Consider the following 19,991-nt stretch of genomic DNA (forward strand, 5'->3'; position numbering starts at 1 on the left):
ATAATTGGTGATTTGAATATGAATTCCAGTCCTTATTTATTTAAAGGAAAGCGATTTATTGTCCAGTTTTAAATACTTGGATGTGGTGTTTTATTTATTAGATTAAGGGTATGTGTATTAAATTGGAAACATTTGCTGCTGGCTCCTGTCTTTCAAAGACTTACTGCTGAAGTGCTGCTACCATAGCAATATTTCATAGCTGTCTTATTTATCAGTAAACAGTAATTTTGTTTTTGATGTGCTAGACTGGTCTAGCTGCTGGTAGCATTACCATAAAGGGGGTATTGGTACTGGTGAGATATTAATAATCCCTCACTATAAATATTGTATGGTTGTTTGCAAATTAACTTTGGTAATTTTTTGATTGCTGTTGATAAGACAGTGAAAGGTGCTGAGCACAATCTGAGTTGAGTGAAATTCTAGGGAGCCAATGATGATAATTCAGATCTGCATCTTCGTACTGTAAAGTGCATACGAGTGCTGCATTCTGCCATTTGAAGCAATCAGATTTTGAGCATGGTATGCATCTTAAAGTTAAACAATAAAATGTGCAAGATTCTGCAAATATAGTATGATCTGAGGCAGCAATGTACATTTACCATATGATCTAAAGGCCAGTTATCCCTCACATAAGGAGTGGTGTATACAGTATTTATGAATAAATAAATATTCAGTGAGTCAGCAGATAGGATTATATAGGCAGTAGTGCAGATCATGAATCCATGGCCATTGTCTGTCATTGTATGTACAACAATAAAATAGTTAAATGCAAGAATAATTGGTAATTAATATAGCATGGCAGAGCATTATCTACAATAATGGAATATATAATTGATTGCGTAACTATAAAAACAGCCACTAACAAGTTCTAGGTTTAAAGTAGGGCAGTAATAAAAATCTTACATAAATGTGAGAAGTATAATTTCTGTATGGTATAGATTTAAAAAATAGGAGAAATATAATGTGTCTATAATTATGGCTTTGATACTGACCATAACATGTTTGTGTTCAAGCTGAATTTCTTAAAATACATCCAAGGACTCCACCAACTCAGGCATAAATTGTTTTGGAATCTTAATGAAAATATGATCAACATAAATGAAAGCAAATCAGATAACTTGAGCTTTGGGAGGGGGGTTGTTAGATATGTATAATATCATGTACACTGTGGTTTTGGAATATGTTTTGTGATTCAAAGATTCACCACTCATCTTTGAACTTGTTCCCTACCAGTATGGTACAAAATATTATGAATATGTAACACCAGACTCAAACATGTTGTGCATTGTGCATATTTATTCTAATAACAGACCTCAAATAAAGTGTGTGAAAAATACATATCTGCTACAACATATAGTTATCCTAGTAAAATATCCCAGATAAAGGCTGTGACATAAACATGTATCTGACAAACTGTGTAGATGTTTGTAAATCGCCACTCTTGCCACATTATCATTAGTTTATTTAAACTTTTGATATGTCATCAAAAGTATATCTACATCTTCAAAACTACTAAAATTCCCCTAAACCCTCCAGATTTATGCTACTCATTAAAAGCTAACATGTTCACACAGTGTCAAATATATTTTAATACACATAAAAGGCCTTTTATAGGAGGAAACTATCCTAACTTACAGTTTTGGAGTAATTAGCTGGCCCCAAAAGGTGTTGAATAGGTTGGACAGGAAAACAATAAGGATGCTTCATGCTCATCATATAAGTTATAAAAATCAGTGCATACCAAGATTATATATTCTCCTTTCTGAACGAGGTATGGACCGCCTTGAAATTGATTACATGTATAGATCTGCAATCGTGGGACTGCATACATATTTGCTGACCTCACAAGATCCGAACATAGTTTAGCAGAAGCATATCGGTGTCAAGCAGGAATGGAAATCAAACCAGAAGTAGATAAAAATCAGGCAGCAACTGAATGTGTCAAAAAACAAAAGAAAGAACATAAGGTGAAGAATCAGATGAGAAGGCAAGAAATGTGGAAAATGCATAAATATATTTGCAAGTATAGAAAACTCTTAGATCAACCTCATGTAGATCAGGATTGAATGCAGAAATGGCTAATGAGAGGTGAATTAAAACCAAAAGACGAAAAGTTAATGTTGGCAGCCCAAGATAGTGAACTACATACAAGTTGGTTTACAAAGTCCATTGAACATGTGAGAGAAACAGACACATAAAGGTTATGTAGAACAGAATTGGAAACAGTTGCACAACTTGTTGCTGGTTGTGATATACAAATGGCAGAAGGACTGTATACTGAAAGGCTTAATAATGTGACAAGACTGTTGCACTGGGGATTGTGCAAACATTATAATATAGAAGTAACTGAAAAAACATTGGAAACATGAGCCACAAAGCATTATAGAAGATTATGAAATTTATATCACATGGGATCACCCATTATGTATAGTTCAAAAAACATATGCGAGAAAACCAGATATAGTAGTCCATGAAAAGAAGACAAAAGTAACATTGATCATTGAAATTGTTACACACAGTGACTACCGTGTCTTACATACAGAGAGAGACACAAAATCATAAAATACCAGGATTTACATGCAGAAATGAGGGCAATGTGGAGGAAGGCTACCCAGACAGTTCCAGTAGTAGTAGGAGCAAAGGGTCTTACAAAAAGGATTTACAATCGTACCGATACCTGGAAGTCCATACATATTGCAGGAAGAGTCATTACTGGGCAGATTGTGGGTGTTGCGTAGAGCACTTCTGGCTAACATCAAAGAGTGAAACAAAACTAATTTTGTGAACTTTAATCATACTTTGACTTAGGAATGGGGTCCATTCCCATCATGGTATTAGAAACCCAAAAGATTTGGACAAATTAAAAAACAGGAAAGGATCAGTCTCCTATAAAATTAATGAACAAATGTGTAGCAGAACACAAACAAATTGTACCTCAGATGCACAGGGAAAGGGCAAATATAATCACAGATCCCCCAAATTCCTACAATCTTATTTATGCCTTCACTATTACCCCTATTTTCAAGGCAGGAAATAATGCCAAATGGTACTTCATTACAGTATGATACAGTTATGCACTGGAGTTTACTGAAAAGCCCAAATGCAGTTCATTCAGCAGGCAGTACCTCGTCAGGCACATCAAGCTTTTCATTTAATGGTCCAGTTACTTATGAAGAAGGAATACAGTCAGCACCACCCCCACCCCCCAGTCAGACTGGGCAACACTTCCATTCCAGAGTCCTAGTTCCCAAGAAGGACAAAACAAAACAATCAGTTGATAAAGATCAAATATGAACAAGCTCATGCACAAAGATTTTGTATTCTGAAAACTCTGTTGCCTTTTATAGCAACACTGAACTTATAGATCCTAGTAAGGCTGTCCCACAGAAAATACCTCAAATTTTGGATAGCTCAAGATGATTTACAATTTTCTTCACTGATTTCTGGTTGTTCATGGCCACCAGGGTAATTACCAAATGTTTAGATCTACTTTGTTGTTAGTGCTTAGAAAACAAAACATAACTATTTCCATTCTCTGGATACTTGCCTAACAGTAGTAAAAACAAGGGAATTATTACTGCAACACAAAATATTTTTTTTTTAATTTAGTCTCTGGAAATAACAGTAAACTTCAATAGCTAATCTCTGACTCCTTAGACATTAGTAATACTGGGAGCACTGAAAGACTCTGTGCCAATGGAAAATGCTCCTATCCAGGCAAAGCATACACACGTTCAAATAGCACAGCTAGATTTTCTGTACAGCAGGCTATTACAACAAAACACTTAAATACCCTAGGTGCAGGTCAGCTTGCGTTCCGTGCATTTGTTATGCAAGGCTATACATTAGAAAGGCATACTGGCATCTCAGAAATCTCTGGAATAAATTCATATATTCCATAGCGACACTCATTTTACTTCCCAGTATGTGAAAAAGATCTACTATGGTGCACATATTTAAACACATTCATAGGAAAGATTTTATTAACTCCATCAGCGGTACAGCATCTGGGAACCAGAAAAGGCAAACCAGAGCAGGAACAAGCAGCACCCCAAAGTCTTCAGCTCTTCATCTCTTTATTAAAAATTTGTTTGTATCTTTCGGCTTTTCCCGGTTAGGGGTCGCCACAGCGGAACTCCGGTCTGCTAATGATTGGTAGTTGATTTTTACATGCCGAGTTACCAGCCCTAATACACAACCTTCAACGAAGGTACGCCCATTCACGCATATCTCCACGCAGAAGACGCTCTAGCTGAGAATCGAACCGGACAGCGTCTTACTGTGAGGCGACAACGCTACCGCAGCACCACCACCGCGGGTTTTCATCTCTTTATTAACTTGAGTAAAAAACTGGTAGCAAATCACAAGTAGAGTTAAGTGCTTTTCATCTAGTTTAGTAACTAGACTTCTTCAGACAACAAACAGCAGCTCAAATTCACTTAAATACACTCCCCCCTTCTTTCTCCTATTAACCTAATTACTTAGTATATCCCAATTAAACATAATAAATTACCTTAAACTTTGCAGCATAAATTAAGTTAAACGATCAATGCTACTAGTTGGTGCAGCATACAAACATAATACAATGGCATAAAATAGAATGAAATAAAATGAAATAAAATAAACTAATGTACTTACAAGGATAGGCAAGTGGTGCGGCAAGCCAGCATGTAAAACTCTACTGCCAATCATTAGCGGACGGAGTTCCGCTGTGGCATACAAGGATAGGCAAAAGAAATCATACTCAGCCTTTACATTCCAGCATGTTAGTTAAATACAAAACTAACATGCAGTAATTGTTAACCTTAAAGGTTTATAATTAGTCAATTTCCTATACATAGGAGATCTACAAACCCTGACAAATGAATTTAAACTTATAATAAGTAAAAATTTCATTAAATAAAGAATATTAAGAAGAAATAGTAAGATAGGCATAAAGGTAAGAATAAAAATAAATTACCTGTTCAAGCTCTTAAGTCTCACGAGGCACTGAATGGAACAACAGTTGTTGATGCCAGGATAGTAGCAAGCATCCAATCAGATCTACCATATTAATTCCTTTTTCTCTAAAAGAAGAGATCTTGGTCCACCCCTTACATCTTTTGGGATATGATCAATAACTTTAAACCTGAAGCTGTGAGTAGGGTTCCCTTTACTATGACTAGCTAGGGCATTTTCAGTTTTCTCCTTTCTGATATAATAATGATGCTCATATACCTGCTTTCATAATCTAAGCAAGTGTAAAACAATAACCTATCCATAAGGTGTCTTTGTGTAAAAATGTGCTCCTTTTCCCAGTAGGCAATAACTGTGTTAGCAAAATTGGCCCCACATGAGGATCCCATAGCTTTATCAGGAAGAGTTCAACTTCTTAACTATTGATATTAGAGATCTTTATACATCCATTCTACAAGACGAACAAATCGAATATGTACGTTCCTTAGTGAGAAAGGGGCCCCTTTAGCAGAGATCAAACTAGTCAGCATTTTGCTGGACATTGTGCTAACTAATAATTACTTTCTGTTTGACAACAAGTTATACTTACAGAAAATTGGGGTGGCTATGGGGTCCCCATGTGGGGCCAGTTTTGCTAACACAGTTATGGCCTACTGGGAAAAGGAGCACATTTTTACACAAAGACACTTTATGGATAGGTTATTCTTTTACACGCGCTTTTTGGATGACATATTTGTCATCCATAAATGCAGCTTGGATGAAGTTGTGCAGTTTATTGAATATTTAAATCAGACTACTGAGTTTTTGAAATTTACTTATACCTTCCACAAAGAGACAATAACCTATTTGGACATTGAACTTTGTAAGGATCAGACTCATAAAAGACTGGCTGCCAGAATCCATAGGAAGGGCACCTTCTCAAATACGTATTTACATTTCAGTAGTTCACATCCCTTCCACCATAAAAAATCAGTAATCAAAGGCCAGTTAGTTCGGGCCGCAAGGATGGTCACAGTTGATAGTGAATTTTTGAAGGAATGTGAAAAAATAGCTGATATGTTTTTTTCTAGGGGGTACCCAAGAGACCTTATTGAGGAAATCATGACCGAGATTACACTGAAGAGGTCTAATGGTGTCTATACCCCATTATTACAGGGTAAAGCCCGTTCCCATAACATGACTAATATTGTTACCAGTCAAGTGACAAACAGGTCCCCGGTCTCTTTTATACTAACATTCAGCTCAGAAAGTGGACAGATTCTTTCAATAGTAAAGAAAAACTGGAATTTGCTGAGTAACAATTCTGAATTGCATTCACTATTAGGGCCACTTTCCTCTTTTACATTTAAGAAGGGTAAGAACTTGAAAAACCTTTTGGAGGCAAGTAACATTAGAACTGTAAGGAACCCAGGTATGACCAAATGTGAATCCTGCAATTATTGTAAATTCATAGATATAGGGTACACATTTTATATTAGGTATCAACGTTACACCATTAAATCAGGTAGATTTAATTGTAATTCTACCTATGTTATATATTTAGCTCAATGTCAACTATGCCACACTTTCTACATCGGAAAACCGACCATAGATTATGAAAGCGTGTATATGAGCATCTTTATTATATCAGAAAGGAGAAAACCGAAAATACCCTAGCTGTGTGTGTGTGTGTGTGTGTGTGTGTGTGTGTGTGTGTGTGTGTGTGTGTGTGTGTGTGTGTGTGTGTGTGTGTCTGTGTCTGTGTGTGTTCCCTAGGTTATAGCTCACTGTTTGCTTTCAAAGTGGAGGGTAAGGTTTGTTTTGTAAGTGTACACCTAAGCCACAAATACTATTCAGGCATCAGGAATCAAGGCTGCTGGTGGTTTGAGCCCATGGCCCACTCAATCTTTGCCTTATTTATCAACTACACACTTTGTGGATGTAAAGCACAGAGATACTGGTTAACAAATAAAATAGTAAGATATCAGATGTTCAATGAACCTTATGATTTGTAATTACTGAGATTGTGCCTGAAAATAGTAATGTTAAAATGTAATGCAGGAGCCATAATTATTGAAACATGCTTGAATAAACACTGACTGTTCAAAAATAATTAAAAAAGATGTAATGTATGTGGATTGAGTCTAGAAAAGCATACTTCTAGTATTCCTCTATAAAATCCTTTATTTTGCAACCAAGCCAACTTTAACTGAAAACAATGTCAGTCATAATTCCTTTTCTCTTACATTGCACAGTACAGAGTGGTAGTAGAATGTAAAATAAATAATGCAACAAAATCCAGATATTTATTATTTTCATATCCACTAAAGCAGCAGGAAATCTTTGTTTGTCGGTGTGCAATTTACTAAAGTGTTAAGTTTTCTTTAACCCTTCTGATCATAACTCTTAACTGTCTAGAATTTCATAAAATATCCAGAATTTTGCCTCTCATTTTTGGTCTGTTCCTCATAACATTTCTGTTTTTCTTTCAAATCATTGAAGATTGAAATCACTAAATAATGACAGACATTTGAATTTAAGACTTTATGTATTTCAGAAAATGCATCTTAATACAAACTTGTTAATGTAGCAACTTTCTAAATTTATAAGAGCAATATTTAAAATATAAGCACACCCCTCACTATTTCTGTTTTTGTCCAGAATTCTGGTGCTGAGAGGTTGAGAAGTATTTTCCAAAATAGTGTTGCTGTATTTCAAAGAGGTATCAGTCAGATCCCAAAACTGCAAAAGAAATATATGAATTTTGGCAGTAAAGCTTGCAGTAAATACATGACAGGATAGGAAGCTAAGACAATACAGTGCAAAGGCTGAGGTATTTTATGTCTTGTCTGTTGCCTTGTCAGTGGTCCTGATGCAGGAACAAGTTGGGACTTCTTGGTGGTTAGCAACAGGGGCACTCTAGGACTGTAATCTATACTGCCAAGAAGGGAAAGTTGGGGCATTTCACTCTGTGCTCCTTACCACTGGAGTACAGATAGAAGTAAAGACCATGGCAAGCATTCAGAAAGGAAGCATTTTAGATGGGCATCTTAAACCTGAGAACATTCAGAGCAGAGAAAATTGAAAAAGTGTGCCTGTAAGACACATTCCCCTTAGGTCTTATAGTTACCCTCATGGTATGTCATTCTATGTCAGAGATTGGCAATTAATTTACCTTATACCACGTAGCTCAGGAACAAACTATAGTTGGTGCTGTAAACCATAATAATTTTTTAGTGGCAAACTGATGTGGGAATTATCTAATGCTACAGTTCATAATCTTGGATTATCTGTTTATCATAAACACTGGTCCTTCCTACAAATGTTTTATGATGTACTTTTCCACTAGGAGGTTAAACTGTTTGCTTAAGACCAAAGAATATTAATCTGTTGTGCTGCTTTTAAATATGGTATTCCATTTTTAAGATTGTTAGACCAACTATGCTATCAAATGCATGCCTGTCCAGCTGAATAGTAAAGCAGGAAAACTAATATTCTATAGACATCTTTCCATAGTATGACTTGTTAACTTTACAGTTAGCTGTTGAATGGATGGATCTAACTGTGTTGTTTTGTCATATTCTTTGTTTTTGTTCTGACATAGCCAATGGCACAAGAATACCAATATGGAAATGGCTTTGGTTACATCCTGGCATTCCGCAAGATGGGCAGCACAGACTGGCAAAGCGCCAAGGTACCTAATGCTCAGTCTTCCCGCTATGTGTACAAAAATGAAACAATCGCTCCCTATACACCTTTTGAAGTGAAAATCAAAGGCTATAACAGTCAAGGAGAGGGACCCTATAGCCAGACTGCCACAGTATACTCAGCTGAAGAAGGTAAGAAGAGAACTTACTGGAAAACACAGACATAGACAAAATCACAATGGACACACATTGACTTGACCAGAATGCATATTTTGCACAAAAATGGCTGACGTAATATAACATGTTTTTGAATCTTGTATAATTCTTTAATTTTCTAACTGAATGGCCAGTGCTGCTCTTAGCAAACCCTTTTTTGCAGAACTCATTGTTGCATCAAGGAAGCCTACTCCTCCCAAATGGGGCATAGATACTACAGATGATGTTAGTCTTGCAACTTTGTATTTGTGTGTGTATGTCTTGCGAGGGGGAAAGACTCCCCAATAACATTTCCATAGTAGTAGTTTGTCATCTATCTTTCCTCAGAACATTGCACATCACTTCTTCCTGGATATTTTGCTCTGAAGTATTTCTCGATTGCTGTTTCTTCCACTGTAAGTTGTCACACACATCTGTTCATCACTCTATGGTTATCTCTTTGCAGGACCTTTTTACAATTAGCTATAGGTTGTTGCATGCACTCCATTGCAGATAATTCAGTGTAGTTCAGAAATAAAAACATAGTGGTTACTGTTAAGTTGTAGTACATTTTCTAAGATCAAAATGAGATGAGACTAGGCTGATAGTGAAGCCAGTAGACCAGGGAGACATGTCATGGGTCAGTAGGCTTTGAACAAAGTTTGCTCGGAGGTTGCCTAGAAACAAACACAACTGGACAACAGCTGTCTCTAAAAGAGTAATGATACATTGATCGAGAAGCATAGCTCTCTGCATGCCTGTTCCCACTGCTATGCTGTCTTAGTGTTAACAGGCCTGAAAAGATGCACTGCAGTTAGAGACCTGGATGATGATGGAATCTTCCAGAGTGAGGACAAACAGGAAGACAGCAAGACACCCCATAAAAGAGGGGAAATGACATTTCATTTTTAGGTGGGAAAATCTAAACACGTGATAGGTTAGACACATAATATTCTTGCCTGATGTTATGAAACTACAGTAGATCTCAAAATTTCAGAGATGAAGAATAACATCTTCCCTGCTAAATAAATTCCACCTTACCAAGAGCAAATACCATCAAACCCAAACTGTTAAATCCCATTACGTTAATAAAAGAACCATATCAACATCTCAACACACTGAAATTTGCACATAATTTTTGCAGTAGGTCAAGCCCCTCCAGCAGCCCCCAAATGAAGAGTTGCACCACTATGCCCATCACTATTAATATGTTAACTCTAAGGTTACATAAACATGGAGAAAAGGGAAATAGATGATAGTGTGTGAACCTGATTGTGTTCTTAAAGAGTGTAACTATGAAAGAAAGGGAGCAAACAGCAAGTAACTATAAAGCAAACCATTACGCCATGCATGACACTTACATCATCCTGTCAGTACCACTGCCAAATGCTGAATGGCAACTTGGTCACTCGGGCAAAATAATGAGTAGAAAAAAACAAATGTAACGTAATGAAATGGTACGTAATAAACTGGTCTGATCCCACAAAAGTAGTTTCACAGAGTAGAGAGATAGATATCATTCTCCATGAAAGAATATATGAATTGTCTGCAAGATGGATCAGAGAAGAGTAGGATCAGTTTTAAAGATCTGAGGAAGTACCTCAGCAGTATTACACGCAGTTGCATTCTTGCAGGTACCACCTGTTTATGGAATGGGTGAAGATAAAATGATCGATAACATGAGATTCAGTGAATGGTTGAACAGTTGGTGCAGAGCTCAGACCTCTGGTTTCACAGACATCTGGGGATCCAGTTCATACCTATTTTGTTATGACCAGAATGAAGCTAAGATGAAAATTAGGGTTTACATGCTTCATTAATATGCATTTAAAGTAGCCAAGGGGAGAAATATTTTCTTTCATCAAACCTGACTTGCAGAAAATACTTGTCTCTGTAACTGTCCATCAAGGAAATTGTGGCTCTTTTCCAAATCATAAAATATAGGAAAGCTTCCTCAGTGTTGCAAGAGGCCATATGTCATTCTTCCTTTCTAGAATGGGAAAAAGATAGATCTTATAAACAAGCAATGTGTACTTTTAATCTCAATTGTGAGAAAAATAATTGAGTCCTTGGCACAATACAACGTGGACCCAGAACATTATGCAATGTGGAAGGTGGTACAAAGTTTTACAAAGAGTGACAAGAGGTTTGGAATGGAAAGAGTTCTTGAAATGTGGCAGCTTAAAGCACATAGAAAACAATCTGGGAGTCAACAAACATTAAAATAGTGCACAGTATGAAGAAACCAATAACACTGCTTAATGAACAGAGTGACTTCGAGCATGAAATGTATGAAAGGGATAAAGGCACATTACAGTCTGTTAAATCTACACATGAAGCCATATATAGGGAAATTGCAAGAGCTTAACTTGTGCAGTATGGATGGAAGGCACCGCTCAGACATACAAACTAAAGTCTCACAGTATGGAATGAAGAGACTGCCCAGAAATATGAATTAAGCTTATAAGTACCTTAATATATAGCCCAAGTGCAGATCACATTTCAGATAAAAATAGGTAATACAACAGAACATACTTTGGAGTAAAATGTGGATGGCTCAGTGGTGAAACCAAGTATTATTTTATGTTGTGCTGCCAGATAACTTGAACAGACTTACTAAACAGGAAGTAGGGTAAAAATATAACAAGAATTTGTACCTGGCAGACACAGTAGTCTGCAAAAGAGGTGAGAATAAAGTAAAAAATAAATAAAGCTCTTGGGTAGCTTTTCCAGCTAATAGAGAAAGTGGGGGGCAGGCCATTTGGTCCTTATCTGATGTTATAATATATATATATATATATATATATATATATATATATATATATATATATATATATATATATATTTTTTTTTTTTTTTTTTTTAATAAACAAAAATCATGGACTGAAATTGTTTAGCCAAGAAGTAGTCAAGCAGCAGAATTTTGCTTGACTTTTATGTAATATTTCTTTTTCATTAACTGCACTCAAATTGTAGCTAGACAATCTAATGAAGATATAAAATGTGATTAATTTCATAGATGCCCTAGACAACAATGTTCCAAAAGCTTAGTGGTTATGTCTGTAACTTGATTCCTTTCAGTGGAGCAGTGAAATGGCAATATGCAGACTATGTCCCAGAGTGGTAACAGCATGTACACTCTTTATTTCCTAATGGATAGCTAAGAGCATGGCATCCAGGTTCAAGGAGGTCAGTGTTTCACTGTACTTGGTTCTCATCAGACCAAATGTGGAGTACAACACACCCTTCGGCATGTACTTGACCAGGCACTTGCAACAGTTTGAGAGACCACATAGGGTTATTCTCAAAAAGAATAAAGGGAGTTAATAAGTCCTATGTGGATCGTTTCAAAGTCACATCCCTTTACTTGTCTCCAACAAACTGCTGCACAGTTATCAATGTCTAGTCTACAAAGCATCTTCTGATCCCACACTGATGATTTGTTGTACATCCACAAAACAACCAGCATCAAAAATACCAATTCTAAGACCCTAAACATCATACACAACTTAGGACGCGTTGGAGGGACAGGTACATGAATCAAAGATCACCCCTTCTCTGGAACAGGCTTTTCATCAATGTGAATCAAAGTTCATCCCTAACCTTATTCAAATGTAACTTGGACCAACTTAAATGGGAAATTGCAAATTTACCCCATGTTCCTAATAGATAAGGAAGCCTGTGAACAAGTCTAAATCATAACTATAAAATTCCTGTAGTATTGACATATTTTGTTAAATCTGAGGTAAGCTTGGCTAGGCTTAAAAATGTCTCTTGGGCCAATAGCCTAATAACTACCTATAAACCAATAATATTATCCTGGTTTGACTACAGCACCACCTGTTGGAACTTCCCCATCAGCTCCCATTTACTAAGTCAAGAGCAGCAGGCTTTGTACTTCCCATGTTTGGGACTCCAGGCATTCCTCTCATTTGTCCCTATTTTTGCTTCATATTTTTGGTGAGTCCCTCATAAATATTGTGGTTTTCTGGAAAATTATTGAGGAGAGAAGTCACTAAATAATGACATACATTTGAGCTTCAGACTTTATATCCTTTAGAAATCACATGCCAACATAACATTTATTATTCTACCATCTTTCTATAGTTATCAGATAAATATTTAAACTGAGTCCCAATTTTTAGACCTTTGCCCCCCCCCCCCCCACATTATTTTTAGCTTTGTCCAGAATTCTTCTGCTTAGAGGTTGAGGTATGTCCCCAGGTGTCTTAAAGTGTGTAACGCATCCAGGATTTAGACATTATTTTTATGCAATCCTGTAGCACTATAGCCATTCCTAGAGCACTTACCACCTTCCATAACTTATTTTGAATTCCAGGTATGATAACAGCAGAATATTAGCTGGCATACATAACATATTGAGGCTTTGTACTAGCAGTCAGAGAGCTGCACCATGGCAGAATGAATTTTTGTTCCCCTAGTTTTGTGTGCATCTGTGTGCAGGCATGAGCACTCTGTGACAATAGCTTAAATAAATTGTTCTTTTGTCTTCATACAAAAAGAAGAATAACCATTCAACACTAGTCTTGATTTCTGAAACTTTAAGGTACGTGTCAACCTGTATAACACAGCAATATAACCTTCTCAACTTGTGTATTAAAACATCCCTTAGCTACATCAGTGCAGTTAATAGCTTCTGTGATCAGTCTTTAAAAGTGAAACATTTTACTTGTTTCCTTCTCATTCAAATATATATATATATATATATATATATATATATATATATATATATATATATATATATAGGGTAGGTGGCCTAATGTAAGGTGTTTTGCCTTTAAACACACAGATAACAGGTTTGAATCTCACAGGGGATAACTGGCTAGGCTTAAAATGTCTAGGGAAGTTAGTTAAATTTAGCCATGCAAGCAATGTTTTTTTACAGGCACACACACACACACACACACACACACACACACACACACACACACACACACACACACACACACACACACACACACACACACACACATACATGTGTGTGTGTGTGTGTGTGTGTGTGTGTGTGTGTGTGTGTGTGTGTGTGTGTGTGTGTGTGTGTATATATATATATATATATATATATATATATATATATATATATATATATGAATGTATATATCAAAATAGGTTAAAGATGTGGCCAAAACAATGGCTCAGAGGCAGACATCTTATTGATAGTAATGGTGACTTCTAGTTCACATTCCATGCAAGGCAAATGAGATAGAAGTGATGGTGAGAAAGGGAGTGTCTTCTCCATGTGCAAAGGTAGGCAGCATAAATAGCTGTGCTGCATTACTAGCACCTAGTGACCACAGGGGGTAATGGTCTTAGAGAGATATAGGTCAGATTACTGTGCACATTTGCTCACTTGCAAGTGTGTGTGTGTGTGTGTGTGTGTGTGTGTGTGTGTGTGTGTGTGTGTGTGTGTGCCTATCGTATAACTTGAGATGCCAGTCATAAACAAAGAGCCACGAACAACACAAGACATCAGACAGGTCCATCTTGGATAGCACAATGGAAGCCAGACCTGACAGCAGTGTATCAAAAGGATTATTTTACAATCCAGGGCATTAAATTGCATCATATTTGCCTCAGCAAGTTCATGAATGGTATAGAAATTAATTTTTAGAAGGCTGTCTGATTAATTTATAATGCATTTGGTATGGTAAGTTCTGGAAAGAACTGAAGTCCAGCTGATAAAATGTTAATGAAGTACAGCCCATCAGAAAGCCTTGAGGTACTACTGAAGAGATATAGAAATGGTCAGTTTATATGTTACTGAGCCCGAACTTAACCATCCTTTCAAACAGACATTGTTTGATATACCATACAATATATTAATATTCAAGAAGAAGAGTTTCTAAATCAGAAACTCATGGGCAAATAGATTAAAAGCTTTAAAGTGTTGTTCTTGAGGGGTTTTGTTCATAGGTAGGTGCTAGGCTATCTGCCTGAGGGCATTTATAAGCCTAGCCAGAGTGTGTTGGCTTTCACCGCCCAATTGATTAATTAACTGATCCTTTGTCAAGCAGAGCCAATGAAGTGATCCCGGGGGTGTATTTTCTGTTACCCATCCACTCATCCAGGTTTCTCTTGAAGAGTGTTAGTGAGGGGCTCTGCCTGATGTAATTTGGAATTTTGTTCCAAAGCATGGGGAGTCTCTGTGACAGGAATCTATCCCTCCAGCATGTTCTATTTATTGTTGTGGCGACGTTTAGCTCATTAGAGCATGTGGCTCGCAGTGACTTGGATTTCTTTAGGTGGAGCATGTCCATCAATTCTGAGTTGGACATGGCTTTGTAAGTCAGGCAGAGATCACCTCTGAGTAAGCGATATGCCACTGAGTACAGCCGGAGTTTTTTCAGTCGGGCTGCATAGGACATATGTTTGAGACCAGTAATCTTCTTGGTGAGGTACTTTTGTGGTCTTTCCAACTGTTGGAAGTGTCTTGTGAGGTACATCCCAAATGGGGCATTGTACTCTATGATGGGTCTAATGAGTGATGAGTAGGGGGGCACTATAACCTCTTTATTTCTAGATGCGAACCCTTTAGTAATTAGATGGGCCACATAGAAGGATTTCCTAACTACTTTGGCAATATGATTGTCAAAGGAGAGATTACTATCTACCTGGGTCCCCAGATCTCTTATTACCTCTTCTGTATTAAGGGGGTTACCACCTATGTGGTAATTCATGGGTGTTTTGTTTTTCCCAAACGGGATGACTATGCATTTTTTGGCATTTAGCTTGAGGCAATGACTTTGACACCAGATGTCCGTCTCAGTAAGGCCCTTTTAGAGGATGTCCGTGTCAGCCGGAGAGTCAATTATGGCTCCCAGTTTGCAGTCATCAGCGAACTTGGTTAGCCATAGTTCTCCTGTGTTTGCCTGTACTTCTGAGAAGTATATGCCAAACAGTAGGGGTCCCAGGACCGTGCCTTGCAAGGCACCACTTGTGACTAGTTTAGAGTCGGACCTGGAGCCCACTATTCTTACCGTGTGAGTTCTGTCTGTAAGTCAATTGGCAACCTATCTCATGATGTAGGGGTTTATGTTCAGGCTGGAGAGTTTTTCTGTAAAACCTGAGTAGGGAATAGTATCGAAAGCCTTGGCGAGGTCAAGGTAGACTGTGTGAACCACCTTTCCCTCGTCTATGGCCTTGGTGACTGTCTCAAAGAAGTCAACCAGGTTTAGTAGGCATGATCTGCCCTTAACAAAGCTGAAGTGGGTCGGGTCAAGTGTTTAGAGGTTCCCAAAGTCTTTGTTAATGAGTTCCATGATGATGAGCTCCATTGCAAACCAGGCTAGTCAGGCTTATGGGGCGATAGTTACCAGGGTCAGTTGTGGCCCCTCCTTTGTGGAGAGGAATAACCGTTGCTGTGTGCCATTCTATGGGCACGTAGCCTGTGGAGAGGCTGAGGTTGAACAGCGTGTTTAGGTGGGGGATTAGTTCATTCTGTAGTTCGTGCAAGACACAGCCTGGACACCATCTGGTCCCATTGATACTGTGTTTCTGACTTTTTAAAGGACTGTTTTCACCTGTGCGTCTGTGATTTTTGGGACACTACACTTTTCTGGTATTGTTGTGGGCCCTTTTGGAGGTGAGAGGGGGGATGAAGTTTACACTGAATCTATCTGCCAGGATGTTGGCAGTATCAGTAGATTCAGTATATTTTGTGCTATTTTGCACTAGTTCGATGCATATCTGTGAATTGCCACTTAGATTCTTAACATAGCTAAAGAAGGCTTTGTGGTTATCTTTTGAATCCTTGGCTATTTTTCTTTCGAAGTTAGCCTTGGATGATTTCATGAGGGACCTCAGTTTCTTACTGATACTGGTCATGGATGTCTTTCCTTCTTGGGATTTGCTTTTTTTCTGAACTAGCTTCCTCCTTCTGTTGTATAGCCTGTTTATTGCAGGGGTCCACCAAACTGGTTTCCTTCTCTTAGAGGAGTGAGTCTTGGTTTTGCCAGGGATGGCATGATCCATGCATCCTTGTAGGTGCTCATAGAGTGCATTTGTAAAGGTTTCTGCATCTTGGGCAATGTTATCCTTTAGTGTGGGGGCTGTGAAACTTCCCACCTCTGTCTTAAGTAAGGTGAAGTTTGCTTTAGAAAAGTTTTTTACTGTGGTTTCCTTAGTTGGGGGTGGTGGTGGGGTGTGGACATCCAGAGTGATTAGTTTATGGTCTGATCTAACCAGTGACGGGTTGACCTCCAGTGTGGAACATCTGTTGCACATGTTGGTGATGACCAGGTCCAATATGTTTTCACCTCTGGTAGGGGAGTTTACCAGCTGATCCAGGGCATTTGAGTTGATGAATTCCAGGAAGCGCTGGGCCTGGGAATCTGTACTCAAGTAGTTTTCTCAGTGAATGGTAGGGTAATTGAAATCACCCAATATCAGGGTGTTTGGTAGGACCTTCATGTTTTCCAGTGTCTCCAGAAAGGTGGAGTGGTGGTACTGGGTCATGGAAGGTGATCTGTAGCAGGCCACAATTTGCATTGCAAATATGCCCGATGATAGTTGCACATGGATGATCTCAGAGGTATCATGCTGCGCCACTAACCTGGAGGTGTAGGTATCCTTGATGAATATGGATACACCCCCTCCTTTTGTGTTTCAGTCCGTGTTTTGTGGCGGAAACATGTGGTATGAGTTGTAGCCCGGTAGTGCTGGGGTGCTCCCCAGATCAATCATAAGATGGTCCTAAGCTAACAGCCCTAGAGCCTTTTTAAAGCCTAGACATATATTCCTCATTTAGCAATGCCCATAGGCTAGAATGGCTTTGGTATATGCCTGTGCCTTAAGGCATCTACAGACTGCCCCTTTCCATAAGGGCCACAGGTGACAAGCCAAGGATGAATTTATGATTTCCCATCCAGTGATCCAAATTACATGTGAACAGACTTAGGGAAGAGCTCTGTTTCACATGAATGGGAGTCTGTTCTTGAGAAGAGATAATCTCTGAGACATATACCTGTCCCTCTAAAATGTTTTGTTTATGTCATAGATGTAGTTTAGATCATTAGCTAGAGCAGCCATGGTGGTGCAACGGTTAGCATTGTTGCCTCACAACAAGAGGTACCCTGGTTCGATCCTTGGCTGGGGTGCCTTCTGTGTGGAGTCTGCATGTCCTCCCTGTGGTTGCATGGGTTTCCTGAGGGTGCCCCGGTTTCCTCCCACATCCCAAAGACATGCTGCAGGTGGATTGGACACTAAATTTGCCCTAGGTGTGAGTGTGTGTGTGTGTGTGTGTGTGTGTGTGTGTGTGTGTGTGTGTGTGTGTGTGTGTGTGTGTGTGTGTGTGTGTGTGTGTGTGTGTGTGTGTGTGTGTGTGTGTGTGTGCCTGCCTTCTGTGGAAGGTTGGGCACCGGGCTGGCAACTCAACACTGTAAAACTCCACTGCCAATCATGAGCAGACAGGTGATCCACTGTGGTGACCCCTAACTGGGAAAAGCTGAAAGAAGAAGAAAATATCTATACAGTTATATATTTATTATTGGTTTTACTTTTAATCAAAATTCTTTAAAGTTAAAACTTGCACCTGTCTGACCATGTCTAATTTTAGTAGGATATAACAAGGAATTTCTGTATTCATTTGAGCAAACCCACACAGCCACATCAACACACTCACACACAAATACCAATGTATTTGTACTCAAATTATCTGGCAGCTGCCTTAGAAGATTAAGGAGCTGTTAATGAGCTGTTTCCTATAGTCCAGTGGTGTGAGGTTTGATTCCCTCAGCCTCTCTTGCCTAACTGTGTGACTCTGAGCAAGTGAATTAGACACTGCTCCTGAGCTGAGACTGAAGAAGGTCATTGGAGAGCAGTGCTCCACCCCAGAATACAATACAAACAAATAAATAAAAACAAATTAAAAGGAAAGCCACAGCTAGCTATTAAAGGATACCATCATCATTAATGGCACCATAACATCTTGACTTGTATTATTTACAGAGGTAAATACCAAAATGAGCATTTAAGTAAACTACTTTTTTCTGCTTTTCTGGTAGGTGCTAAACACTGCTACAATATTTACTCTAGGCATCTTTCAGTTTAACACAGATAATACTTTTGCTTTACCACATTCTGCCTGGTCTGCACTTTGTGAGGTCTTCAACTAGACATTTATCTCTCTCTCTCTCTCTCTCTCTCTCTCTCTCTCTCTCTCTCTCTCTCTGTATATATATATATATATATATATATATATATATATATATATATATATATAAATATATTAAAATGTCTAGAGAAGTTAGTTAAATGTCTACCTCAATTTAAAAAGCTCTCAAGCTCTCAAGGAGTATTTCAAGTCTCAATGGATATGTCCCTGCTCCAAGCCTGACTAAATCTTTATGCATACTGGAACACATATATCTTTATTTGTTAAGCCAGATTGGAAGATTGTTAGACTGTATAAATTTAACTGGACTGTAAAGTGTGTTATATTTGTATAATGTTATGATGACTCCTGTTCTATATGTACATTGTAATGATTGCATATGCACCCACCTTTGGAGCTTTTCTCCCCGGGCCTACGCTAAAAATGAACATGTATCCAGTCAGACTATCCCGGTCAACAAATGCAAAATAAAATAAATAAATATATATTATATATATAGGTTCTATATATTTATGCAGCTACACACTTTTTTAGTCTAAGCTCAATACTTAGACCACATCTTAACAGGGGTGTGATATATATATATATATATATATATATATATATATATATATATATATATATATATATAGATATATATATATATATATATATATATATATAATCCACATCCCTCCTACCCCCCACCCCGCAAAGGTAACCACTATGAAAAACTTCTCCAAAGCTAACTATGGGTTCCTAAAAACAGAGGTGGCTAACTTCACAGCACCCATGCAAATGGAGAATAGTTGCATAACAGCCGAATCATACACCAATGCACTGTACGAACACGTACACAAATGCATAGATCTTGCCATACCCAATAGAACAAGACGCTCTCCTCCTAAAAAAGGAAGCCAATCTGGTGGTCCCCTGCCCTAAACAAACTCTACAACAGAACCACATCGCCACAACAGTCAGGAAATCCTTCTATGTGGCACACCTCATCACAAAGGGCTTTTCATCCAGAAAAAAGGAGGTCATTGTCCCACTGTACTCATCCCACATTAGACCCATTATAAAATACAACGCCCCATTTGGTA

At 38.1% G+C, this 19,991-nt stretch overlaps 1 protein-coding gene across 2 annotated transcripts in view; it reads left to right on the top strand.

Annotated features, from left to right (window-relative positions):
• CNTN2 (contactin 2) overlaps positions 1-19,991 on the top strand; it is a 907,647-nt gene that overhangs the window by 764,530 nt on the left and 123,126 nt on the right. For both annotated transcript variants that reach the window (XM_044076798.1, XM_044076799.1), the window contains one exon: positions 8,540-8,774. In XM_044076798.1, coding sequence (XP_043932733.1) covers positions 8,540-8,774 — 235 coding nt within the window. The remainder of the gene's footprint in view (positions 1-8,539; positions 8,775-19,991) is intronic.

The sequence above is a fragment of the Protopterus annectens genome, chromosome 7.part0 (genome assembly GCF_019279795.1).
Source record: "Protopterus annectens isolate FY-2018-M chromosome 7.part0, PAN1.0, whole genome shotgun sequence".
Taxonomy (NCBI): domain Eukaryota; kingdom Metazoa; phylum Chordata; order Ceratodontiformes; family Protopteridae; genus Protopterus; species Protopterus annectens.